Source organism: Watersipora subatra, chromosome 1 (assembly GCF_963576615.1).
Source record: "Watersipora subatra chromosome 1, tzWatSuba1.1, whole genome shotgun sequence".
Taxonomy (NCBI): Eukaryota; Metazoa; Bryozoa; class Gymnolaemata; order Cheilostomatida; family Watersiporidae; genus Watersipora; species Watersipora subatra.
The window spans coordinates 55917500-55929980 of NC_088708.1; the positions used below are offsets into that span (position 1 = coordinate 55917500).

General features: G+C 35.8%; 1 protein-coding gene across 6 annotated transcripts in view; it reads right to left on the reverse strand.

Moving 5' to 3' along the window:
* The window catches only part of LOC137405308 (F-actin-uncapping protein LRRC16A-like), a 62708-nt gene extending 52903 nt beyond the window's left edge, over positions 1-9805 (reverse strand). For all 6 annotated transcript variants that reach the window (XM_068091564.1, XM_068091549.1, XM_068091559.1 and 3 more), the window contains exons 1-4: positions 9697-9805; positions 6950-7047; positions 5446-5502; positions 3258-3317 (exon numbers count right to left, since the gene is read on the reverse strand). In XM_068091564.1, coding sequence (XP_067947665.1) covers positions 3258-3317; positions 5446-5502; positions 6950-7047; positions 9697-9718 — 237 coding nt within the window. In that variant the 5' untranslated portion in view covers positions 9719-9805. The remainder of the gene's footprint in view (positions 1-3257; positions 3318-5445; positions 5503-6949; positions 7048-9696) is intronic.
* Positions 9806-12481: the final 2676 nt, after the last annotated feature.

Genomic DNA, 12481 nt, shown 5'->3' on the forward strand with positions numbered 1-12481 from the left:
TGATGACTAATTAGGTAGTCACAAATGAAAAGGCCATCAAGTCAGTCTAGAGAATGGAACCGGCTCAATTCTCAATTCAGAAACAGTTTGCTAAAGCTCATCAAACTTTTATTTTTCTATCGTTCAATCAAGTTTTGTCGATTTTAATCTAGAAACATCCTGGCAGTCAAATCACTTCAAAAATCAAAAACTCGCGCAGATTATAGAAAAATACCGATACCTTTTGATAAAATCTACTGAAATTTTGTGTAAGTTCGTCTTTAAATCTGATTTAGTGTGAACAAGATCAGGATAAAGATTTAGCCACTCGGAGCATCACCTCGCTAGATGACATAATCAATCGAGCAATAATTAAAATGTTTTGAGAAAATGAAGTAGATTTATAGTTTTAAACTGATGTACAAGATGAACATCTACTAATATAAAGATGGAGATCAGACATAAGTCAGGGCTCTTCCTCCGCCTAATTCATTTCTGTACATAGACTTCTTTACATGTCTATGATAGCTCGATGCTTACACTATAGTAACAATAGGACTCACTTGCCACTATTTATTACACAAACACATATCATTGCTACATGGACTGATCGAGGCTGGTCAGATCAACGTAAGCCACTGAGCAAGCTAAAACTTTTCTTGTGCACTTCTGGAGTGAACCGTCATCTGGTTTGTCCCTGGGAGGTACACCATTAGCGAACTGTTCCATGTGAAAAAAGGAAAGCGGCGGAAAGCAAAGAAACCTTTGCCCAATATTTCATACAGAAGTTCTGTCAGCAGCCAATCGTGGTTGTGATGTAATCAAATGACAGCATTTTGGGCTGATCGATAAAATAATAGAACCAGTGGCATTAGACCATTATGATAGAGTCAATGCGTATCGACTGTAAAATTGCGACCGTAATGCGTAAAATTTTTTACTCTAGATAGTGTTTTTTGTGTTGCAAAGCTATGAATGCTTTTCACAAATTTTTTATTACTGTTTTCATGGTCAAATTTTTAATGAACAATACTCTCTCAACAGAGAGGGTATTGTTCATTAAAGAATTGTAGCGATATGATTTTTAAAAATCATATCACTACAATTTTTAGCAGTCTTAACTGGTGTAGCGTCAGTCCTTAGTTATATTCTCTCCAATCTTCTCATGCATCTACTTTTTGACATCCAAACGCGTGTCATGGACAGAGGCTTCATGTAAATCTCAACGTCCCAAAAGCATCTACGATTTGTCACATGAACATTGGGCTATGTAATGAATACCGGTTTCAAGGTTTCAAGGTACGTGATCATCCTTGTTTAAAGTCGCCCCTCCCCCTTATTAGTCCAATCGACCTAGTGTGTAATCAATTAGCCTGATATCTAGATTAGAGCCAACTCTACCAGATAAGACCTATAATAGTTTCAAATACTTGCAGATGAAATCAAAAGATTGATCACACACCTCAGGGATTGAACAGGAAGTCAAAAGTTAGCTTGCAACAAAACGCCTCACAATCATGAACACTATGATTGGCTGATTTTAGTTCCTCGTTTGCGTGATGAGATGGAGAAGTGAAAGCATTGGCAGAGAAATAAATTCTTCAGAGGGCAAACCTTTTTACATGAGATAGCCGATCAAGCTCAGCCAAAGGGATGACCACACACGCAGATGCTTCTCATCGATGCGACCTCTGTTGTATCGACCCCTGCTGTATCAACCCCTGCTGTATCGACCCCTGCTGTATCAACCCCTGCTGTATCGACCCCTGTTGTATCGACACTACATACATAATGTTGGCATTCGTAGAGCTCATGCATCATTCTCACCAAATTGACTAGTCATTAGTCACAGGCAGAACGGTTACGCTTTGAAGAAGCGATAGTTCTGCCACAAGGATAATGTTTGCTACAGCTAATAAAATGGGAAGGATCAACCAATTTTCCATGGAGTTCAAATTTATAGTCAACCAGCAACGGTATTATTGATGGTATTCATGATAAAAGTGATTTTATAAAAAGTGATGTTAAGAAAAAAAACATCAGAATGAAACCTTGACCGGTGTAACTATTAACACAAAAAGGGTAATGCCTTTCGAAATACACCAGACTATCTTAAACTCTGGGTGCGGATATATTACTTGGCAGATTCTAAGAAAACCTGCATTTTTTCAAATACCAAATCTTCTGTTTAAACTCACACCAAGAACCACTCATCCACAGATTACATAGTCATGAGATATAGGAATCTGTTCAACATGGAACATATCATAGTTGGGATATGGTACTAAAATAGATCTGAAACAACCTCGCTTCCAGTTGCTACCAGCCATTACAACATTTCAAACCCTAGCAGAGTTCAATAGATTGAACCAGAACTTACATGAAAAAATAATAATCAACATTAAAAGCATGGCATGCTCAATTTAAAAAGAAAATTGAATAAAATGCTTTAATACACAGAGTTGATTTCTGTAACCACACAGCACTATTGTGGTCACGAGAAAATGTATTAGCAACTATTGGTTGGCAACTACTGGCTGGCAACTACTGGCTGGCAACTACTGGTTGGCAACTACTGGCTGGCAACTACTGGCTGGCAACTACTGGCTGGCATGATTCTATAAACAAGTGACAATCAATTAGGTATGAAAAACGAACTTGAACAAAATTTTATCGGAATGTATCGATATTTTTTTATCATTTGCCATTGTACTTTTATGTTTGAGGTCATCTGACTGACAGGATGTTTATAGATTAAAATCGACAAAACTTCATCGCAATAAAACCGCTCAGATCACCCAAAAGTGCGATTATGACGTCTATAATTGCAAAGAGACAGACAGAATAGAGACGCGTAAAGCTTCAATTTGAACCCAATAGCTGATATCAACTCTAGCAACGATAACAACTAGTGATGTCATTTTGCACGTATTTTTCTTCCGAGTGTTTTAACCGCGAGCAAGTTTTATCAATTTTAACATTGAAACATCCTGGCAGTCAGATCACCTCAAACATCAAAAACAATAGCAACTGATAGAAAACTACCGATACCTTGTGATAGAATCTAAAAAAGAATTGTGCCAGTTCATGTTTAATTGCAAACTTCTACTCAGCGTATGACTACTCAGTATTTGCCATCACATTAGCTATACGATACCAGCTACTCCAGCTATAGTGGTAAGTCCTACATACCAGCAAAGAGCTTATTATTTTATAGCCTGTTTAAGGAAAATGAAAATTATTCTACAGGTTAAGTCAACAACAGATTAAGGACTCACTTCCTTCTTGCTGACGCTGTCGATGGCCTTTATCTCAAGATAATGTATACTCAACTCCAACTGCAAACATAACAACGATGTTTACAATTAGACAATGTTAATGGGGCTATGAAAGGTGTGCAGTACAGTAATGCCTCATTTATAGCGATTAATCAGGACTGTCACCCAGCGTGAAAAGTGAACAACCGCAAAATACAAACTAACAAACTCGCAACTAAAAAAGTCACTTTTTCTTTCATCGTTGGCATTTGTTTCTTTTTGTTAAGTTCATTAGACTACTTGAAGGTCGAAAACATTTAAGAGGCATGATGAAGTTTACGTGTTTTAGTTTTTGATTCGATCTCTTTAATTTGTAATTTTATTAGAAACATTTTAAGGAAAAGCTGACCCGCTAAGGAGAGAGGGATTACTGTAATAATGAAATAAGACCAGAGGTATATTTTGGCTTTCGGCAAGGTGATTACTGTAATAGCATAGGCAAGTTCTACCGTATGTGAATAAGACAGTTCTTGCGCAAAACATTACTGTGAGGAAGGATTTGGTGTCTGATGCACAAAGAAATACAACTAGTAAAGATGCTAACGATAATCTTTATAGCAGAAAGATAACATGTGATGTCTGTACAGCAGTTTGCCAGGTCGTACAAACTCTTAAGAGGTTGTCTGGTAAAATACTTGTCCGATTGCTGATATGGCATAAATAGATATTAATAGCATAGATATTGCTGCCTCAGTATCAGCTCAAGGGGATGTAGAATCTGCTGATCTCTGACGACTGATAACCAATGCGAATAAGTTCACCAGGCTGATTAAATATGATATAGCAAAAGAGGGTGTACTCATTTGGAGGAGCCACAAAAAGTATGTACACTGTAAGTGTACCACAATGTTTAGTTTTAAAAACTCACTCACTGATTCTAAAGGAAATAGAAAACTGGTCTGCATATGCTGGTCACCAATTTGCACTGTGATTGGCAACCTACTGCGGTACATTGTATAGTAAAAATATTATAAGACAATCCGCATTAGAGTTCCTACCAATACCTTCCAAAGCTGAGCATACGCTCGCCAATAAACTGTTATAAACTTTCAGCCGATTTCTGTAATTATGTTTACATTGTGGCAAGATGGGTGCACGTTGAGTTACTGTACAATAAGTGTTTCAATAGATATTCGCATGTTGCATATTCATGAGGGTACTTTGTTAAAAAAAATAGTGAAATTTACACCAGAGGTCATAGCGAGGCACTCCTAAACCGCCTAATCCTGATTCCCATATACACCGCAAGCACCGGCGACAGCACCGCAGGGCTATCAGTTGTGAAATGTGAACCTACACGCCGAGTACCGCCTGTAGCTGCCAGCGGTCAATACAAGAGTTCAGCGCTATTCAACTTTTGCGAAGAGTCGCAGCCAAAGCCTTCTCAAAATACTCTGTACAGGTGAAGGTCAGCACTTTCGAGACGGCATGGCTAGCAGCCATTTTGATGTGATCACCAGCAATGCAGCTTTACGCGAACATTAGTCGCCGAGCCTATCGCTGCAAGTGTTTTGCTGTGCGAGATTACCGCCGGGGTCTCGCATTCGATATGGGAACCAGGCTTTAGCGGTACGCTTTTGAAATGGCAACGAAAGAAGAGTGAAAAATGTTCAAAATGATTTAGCTTGATCGCCATTGTCTTGCGCATCATTCGCAAGCTTGAAACATTCGATAAAGATTTGTGAATGACAAAACTCGCTTGACTTGCGGATTTTTGCCGTTTCCATCTTGCAGACGAGGCGAACTGGCAGAGTAACCATGTGAAAGTTAGAATGGTAACTGTTGCTATATGCAGAGTAACCACGTCAAGGATATCGTGTGACCATATGCTTCGCAGTCGAGCACATCGACCGATCTACACAACCGATTGATATCATGCAGCAAATACGTTTATCATTTTTATTGCTTATTAACGCGCACCAGCTTGTTCTACAAGTAAAAATGGAACTGAACTAAATCTTCTCTGATTGGTTGTCGCAAGTGAACCATCGTTATATTGCTGTATGCAAACCATCGTTTGCATACAGCTACAATATAATTCAAATAATGAAAAGATGCTTCAGATATGCTGAAACGATCGTCCCTTCTCCAGCGCCAGTCATCAACTGCAAGAGGTCAGAAAATGGGAGCTAGTAGAAAGACAACTTACTCTTGAGACATTCTTGTTGTTGAATACCATGAGCCTCTGGCCATGCTTAGCCAATACCTACACAGAGAAGAATACAATAGGATAAAAGATCCAACAAGCGATGACAAAGGCGCCAGCTGCAACAAGAATTATATGAATCTAAATATAGTGTAGCGATGCTGGACTTGGCTCTCAGAGTCACTAGTAGAGCGGGCCAGTTAGTTAACGGATTAATTACCTGAAATTAATGAGGAAAACAGAAAAGAGGCTGGATACCAGCCACTAAGGCTCATTATTTTCGATCTTTGGAAGGTTAGGCAAAAAGAGGTACGAGGCTACTTGACACAGAAAATTTCTCTGCATCAGTTTTTATGTGAGTCCTAATTCAACCGAAAAAAGCTGCCAAAACTCGAAAATACAATTCATGGCAGTCTTGGCGAAGACACTTAACCACCAGCATATAAACTTTTGACAATGATACAAAAGTTGATCAGACCTTTGTCTCGACATACAAAACAATTTCCAATCATGTCTGAAAAATTTTAAAGCATACAGTTCAAAAAGGAAAACGATAACAGAAATTAAAATTTGAAAAAAGTAAACTAAATCAATTTAAATTTATTCTAATGTAAAATACGCCGCGTATTATCATCATTCATTTTACCACAAAACTTGAATTGTTAAAAATTATAGAAAATATAAAAAGCGAGTTAATTTAAACTACATCTGTTAATAGTTAGAGTAAGTTATGTCTCGTACTTGTATTACTCACTTTACAACTGAACCTACACACCACTCACCTTGCTGATCTCTTTGTGTACCTCTATGATAATGTAACTATGATAATGAAAAACATTTTTATACTGATTATCATTTTATTTAGTCCTTATATTAAGTTTACGCCGTTATATTTAGCTTTGTGAATTATTTTATATATGATTCATTCGTTTTAATGCTATATGTAATGACTTGAAATATTTATTATTAGTTTTTTTTGGTTTTGGAACGAATTAAATACAATATCAGGACTTATTCCAAAATTGTAAAAATGTACCAATAAAAACATCTTCATAATGTTTATTATGTAATTTCATTTATATATATCATTTAAGATATCGCATAGTTCTATATAATGCTATGTGTAATTATTTGAAGCATTCATCTTTGTTTATCGAGGTCTGAAATGAATTAAACAAAATATTCCTAAAAGATTTACTCAAAGGATGGTTTGATATATGAAGCAAATACCAGAGCAGAATACATGAAACTTGGCACGTAACAGTTTGGCCGCATTCAAAGAGAATTTTAACTGGCATTGTTGTTAATCTCATCTAGAAATTAACCTGACCAAGAACTGTCAAATGGCTGATCTGCTTAATAAAAACACCGTTGCAAAGAAAACTGCAATCCAACAAAAACTACAGATTGCTAGTGATTAATATTAATGGCCGTTTGTTACAATCGTCTTCTGACTCTGAGACACTTGTATCCAAGGGTTACTAAATGAGAATGTTGAAGTACCTACCACAACTTTTTGCTCCAACTTGTCATTTCTCACTTCATAGTTCATCAACCTGATGAAGGCAATGTTGAATTTCTGCTTTGTCTGCGCAGTGATGCTTCCTGGTCAATATAAACTCTTTGTTAGTCTCTTACTCATACAAAGATAGAAGTACAAAAGCAAATTTTCTATCAGCTAGCATTCACTTAAACATTCAACAAAAACATTTGAACAAAGAAATGGCGTGGCGGTGACTTTCATTACGAGTAACTACGGCAACAAACTCTTGGCGTACACGTAGTAATAGTTCAGTACGCTGGTATATCTTTGAGCAATGTTGAAATTCACAACAAATTTTTTCAACGCCAATGAAAAAATTTACTAAATAAAATGTATTGGTTCATGGCTAAACGAAAATGCAAGGTTTGATAGCTACCAGACATGGATTTCATTTTATCATTGACGACATCAAAAAGAAACTGGGCCAATAAAGATTCCTGGCCTGAACTCCATCCTGACTAAAGTTAGTTTTTGTACAACAAAATGTTAACATAAAACTGCCTTTTTGCCATTAAACTGACTTATATCCACACACTGCTGAAAAGCAAAACAAAAAATTGCAAAATGGCAAGAACAAATTGACAGAGGCGTTGCGCAAACCCATAACTCATCTGGAGTTACAACAAAAATCAATGTTACAAAATTGCAAAAAAACAATAGACAATGATAAATTTAAAAGAATGTAGTCAAACTCAGTAGAAGAAGCTGAAATATGTATGTCTTAATTAGTCAAACTATGAGAAAATATTATGGCATCTGCCAGTTTTAAACGCATTGTAACGATGAGCCTGGCTCGCCTTAGAAGCATTTAACGATACAAAATTTAACGAAGTCACCTATTACCTCAACTTTCATATTGTATGACTACCCTAACGCTCAATGATTGTGACTACGTCAACTGGAGACAATGAAGTAAGATTAGGAGCCGCAATCTTGTGGGAATATATAACCTTCAACAGCGGAGAAACAGCTACGGGTGCTGAGCTGAGTTTCATGAGTCATGACAGCGGTCAACTGTGTAAATATTGATACTGTGCGCTAAACTTCTAAAGGTCAGCCAACAACTTCAACAAAACATTATGATCTTCCTTGTGTGCAGTTATCCCAAATGGGTTGTTTTTGAGAAAGATAAATCTTTACTATAATAAGAGCTGTGTTCGTCTATCTTAAGTCCTGCTTAGAGAGCTAGGAAAGAAGATTGCCTCACACGAGGGTTAAACTGACAGCATCAGCTTCAAAGGCAAACACTCGACCACTACACCACTCGGTCACCATACAAGTTCATGAGATAATCATACTAATTACTCATGATGATCTCACACAATCCACTGAACTGGCAAGCAAACTAGTATGCATAATTTTTAACCGAAATGAATATAACTTTTGCATAGAGCGCTTGGATCAGCAGTTGCACTTGCAATATTATTAAGATAGACAAGCAACTTTGCTCACAATTATTTAGGTTTGGTAGTTCTCTTGTTTGCTTGTCGGGTCATTCTGCAGAATGATACACTATGTACTACTAATGATACACTATGTACTACTAAAGCTTTTATGAAATACAGAGAACAATTGTAATATAGTAGCAATCAAGTGATTGTTTATTGTAGTGTTTGTCTATTGGACTGGTAAAAACAGTCCAATAGACAAACATTAGAATGAGTGGATGTAAAAAGGAAGCAATAATTTGGAGTTGTATCAACAAGAGAAAAGAATTATATAACTTATAATGCTGTTGATCCAACAAAAAGGTAGTTCTTCAGTTGGCAGGTGTATAGAAACTCTTTAACAGCTGATTCGTGCATGTTTAATAAACAAGTAATTTATTGAAACTATTTGTCAGCGATCGTAACTATCTCAGAATCATAGCAATAAGCTTTTAAGGTCTAACAAAGATTTGGTTGAATATGTAAGTTTTTCAGCTCTATATTGACTTTAAAGGCATAACAGATTTTGCCTGAGCCACTGAACACAGTGATTTCTATTCAAGATGTTTGTGAGGCGTCTCATGTTTCACACAGCACAGAAGAGAGCAATAAAACTAGCAAATTTAAGCATTTGCCTCTTTCCTATGATTTACTATAACAATTATAATGTTAGTTACGATTGTATTATGTATGCATCGATAGGCTAAATTACACTATTATAAGTTTGCAGTGTTTGCCAAAGAACGTGAGTTTTAAAATAACTCAGCAAAATACTACAACCCAATCAAATATGTGCAATAGAGTAGCAAACAATATTAACACAAATTTGTTTCAGCACAAAAAAATTCTATAGTGTTATGAAAAAATAAGCTACAAAAAGTTGGTAAGCCTATATTGGTTGTTCGCCGGAACTTTGATGCATTTGTTGATTTGGAGACACAAGGCTGTTACAAAGTTTGTTATTAAACGACTCAAGCCTTAACAATTTCTTAAAATACGTAAAATACTAAAAACTAATAGTGATATTTAGCTAAACTTGTTTTGGTACAAAAAGGACAGACTCAGCCTCATAATAGTGAGCAGCAATGAGAAGAGCTTAGTTGTATCGAACGTAAAATATGCACAAAAACAGTTAATTGGAACCGAAAACATTCACATTTAAAACAATCCAACAGCATTTTTATTGCATATATCAATCGGCATCATAGATTAATTTGTCCGACTATTACTCTAATAAGTATGGATGATGAGGATTATAGAAACACAAATAATAATTTTACCTACCTTTAACATCATCACTGAGCATGATTATTCCGTCTTCTGAACAAAGCTCAAAATTTGGTCGTCATACGACAGCAAAGTAATCTGACAACAATTAGCTCACTGCGCTGAATAATCTGAATGGATCATTTTGGAAGCGAATTGGGAGTCCAGGAAGTCGAGTTTCTCCTCCTCCGAGCGTCCATAAATTATTAGACTGTGCGTAGATCTATTGGCAAATGCATTGATAGTCGTATCTGAGAAAGTATAACGATTATGGAACTCTAACTAAAAACATCAACGGGAGACAATTTGAGAACCGTTTCCTTTTCGATGCTGTCAATAAAACAAAATTCATGAACGGTTGCTGTCAAAACTTGTTTTTTGTTAAGCTATAAATCATTTTTTATAAACGTTAAAATAAAATAATAATAATAATTCTACCCTTCAACATAGCGCAAAAATATAACTGAGTAATGAATTATCAATACATGTACGTATAATGAGAGTTTGTTGCCGTAGTTACTCGTAACTAAAGTCACAACTGCGCCACTTTTTTGTCCAATCAGATGCTCATATGCATCTAGTTGGCCAACAGCTGTTCGTCAAAACTGGGTAGTACCGTTGGCGAATAAGTGTGCGTAAATTCGCGGGTGAATGTTGCAAACGTCCGTACATGTACGCTGAAAATTACTGTTTTTACAAAAAGTGTACCGTTCCAATTATCGTTCATCGGCTTCTGCTTTCTAATTGGCTTAATTGATAGATATCTAACGTAACTGACATTTTCTAGATAATGGTGATAAGCTATTAATATTTTTGAAAGCAATAGGTTACAGGACATTACTATGAACTCGTGAATTCACATGTGAAAAAGAGCTTACTGGCATGTACTGACCAATGATAGGTCTTTAATTAAAAATAATGATGGAGTTGACAAAAGCAAAGTACAAAGATTTGTACAATGTCGGCATATTATGGTTAGAAGCTAGCATTACTTGCTCAAAATTGTAACAACGCTGCACGTAAATCACATTTTATAACCGGTATGGTAGGCTATATGCTGCATAGCCATACCTGCCAATTCTCCCAAAAAAAAAAATTAAAATGCGGGATATTTTTGCCCCAATTTCCACAATTTTATATATACTACCATTGATAAATCAATTGCCCCAAAACCAAATCTCACGCATTGCCCCACTCTTGGGTTGGCAGGCCTGTGCATAGCATTAGTTACATATGCATTAGTTACTATTCAAGCATTTTATGTTTGTTTCTTATAAATCCTTTTAGCCTCGTACTTTAAGCAATGATATACAGTTAGAGACTTTCATAACAGTTTCTTACCCAAAACCGTCAGAGACTTAAGACTTAAATCTCAGACTGAAACATAACTCAGCCTAATGCTGGAATCTAGGTGAACCAGAGTATTAACCAAATTTTCACTTCTGAGGCGCTTTCTCAAGGCCCCTGAGGCCAATTACAAGTGTACTGTTACTATCGAGTAAGTATACAGCCCCCCCCCCCAGGGCTGTATATCATTGCTTTAAGGGATATCCGAGGGAGGTCGCAGGTTGCACTGAATAATGTATATACTGGTGGCTTTTGTATTTTTGTTATAGAATAATAGGTAAAATATACATGAATATGTATAAAAAAAGTCATGACATATTAATAAATGAGTTCTCGTGCTGTTTGCCTCATATTAAAGATCATAGTGAGAAAACTCCATTCTGATTCTGAACCCAAGAGTCATCTATAAACTAACCAAATGGTATATTGGAAAATTAATACACACTTGGGGTTTATTTTATTTATGCACTTCCTATATTTGATGCGAGTAACAGAGATAAAAAATGAACACAAATTAATTAATAGACCATATTTTTATATATGCGCATATCTGTGGCAATCATACTCATAGTTTCAGAGCACGCTAACAAGTAGTGAAATGTTTAAACTATCTTACACCACATTTTATTGTTGCAGCATGTCTTCTTACACAGTACAAAATGTTGGCAAACATTGATTATTGCCTAGGCTAATGCGCTTCATAAATTAAATTGTTGAACAAGAGTAACTTTGTTAGTCGTTGATATTTGTTAAGTGGGCTAGCCTTGAAGCATTTTGAATTCTATCATTTTACATAAATCACTGCTAAATTCTGAATGTCTATAGTATCTATAAATTCTGAATATCTATAGTATCTAGAACATAACAATTTTTTGAAGTAGTTTTTGTTATAGGCCTACTAAGTGTGTGCAGTGAATTTAGATGAGTTTCTCGGATTTTATGGTTATGAAGTCAATATTATTATGCAATGCTCTGAAGAATAGTCCCTAAAAAGGCGCTAAAACTTATTGCACGAATTGGCTTGTACAACGCTGGAAGATTGTTGCTTTAGGATTGGCTTAATAATTTTAAGTACTCGGCGTCGTTTGTTTTTAAAATTCTTCAAAGCTGACTGTAAAATGCAAATACTTGGGACCTGATTTGAAAAGTCTAAATTAAAAATTTTTTCAAGCTCTGCGATAAAATAAGATATTTTTCAGGCATTGGACAAAATTTATTGGGCAGTAGTTTTTTATTTGAATAATCGTAATACTGGTTAGGTCCTAAAACTGGGATTTGCAGTTTTAGTTGCATTTCTATTTGCTTTGCAGTCAGTTAATCAACCTACCTAACATTTCACAACTCTGTAAGAAAAAATTTCTTTTAATAATATTGAGTAATTTATTAACTAAAGAAAATTAAAAAAGCTCCCTATCACTAGTTAATGCGCTATTATTCTTAGCATACTCAATATTGA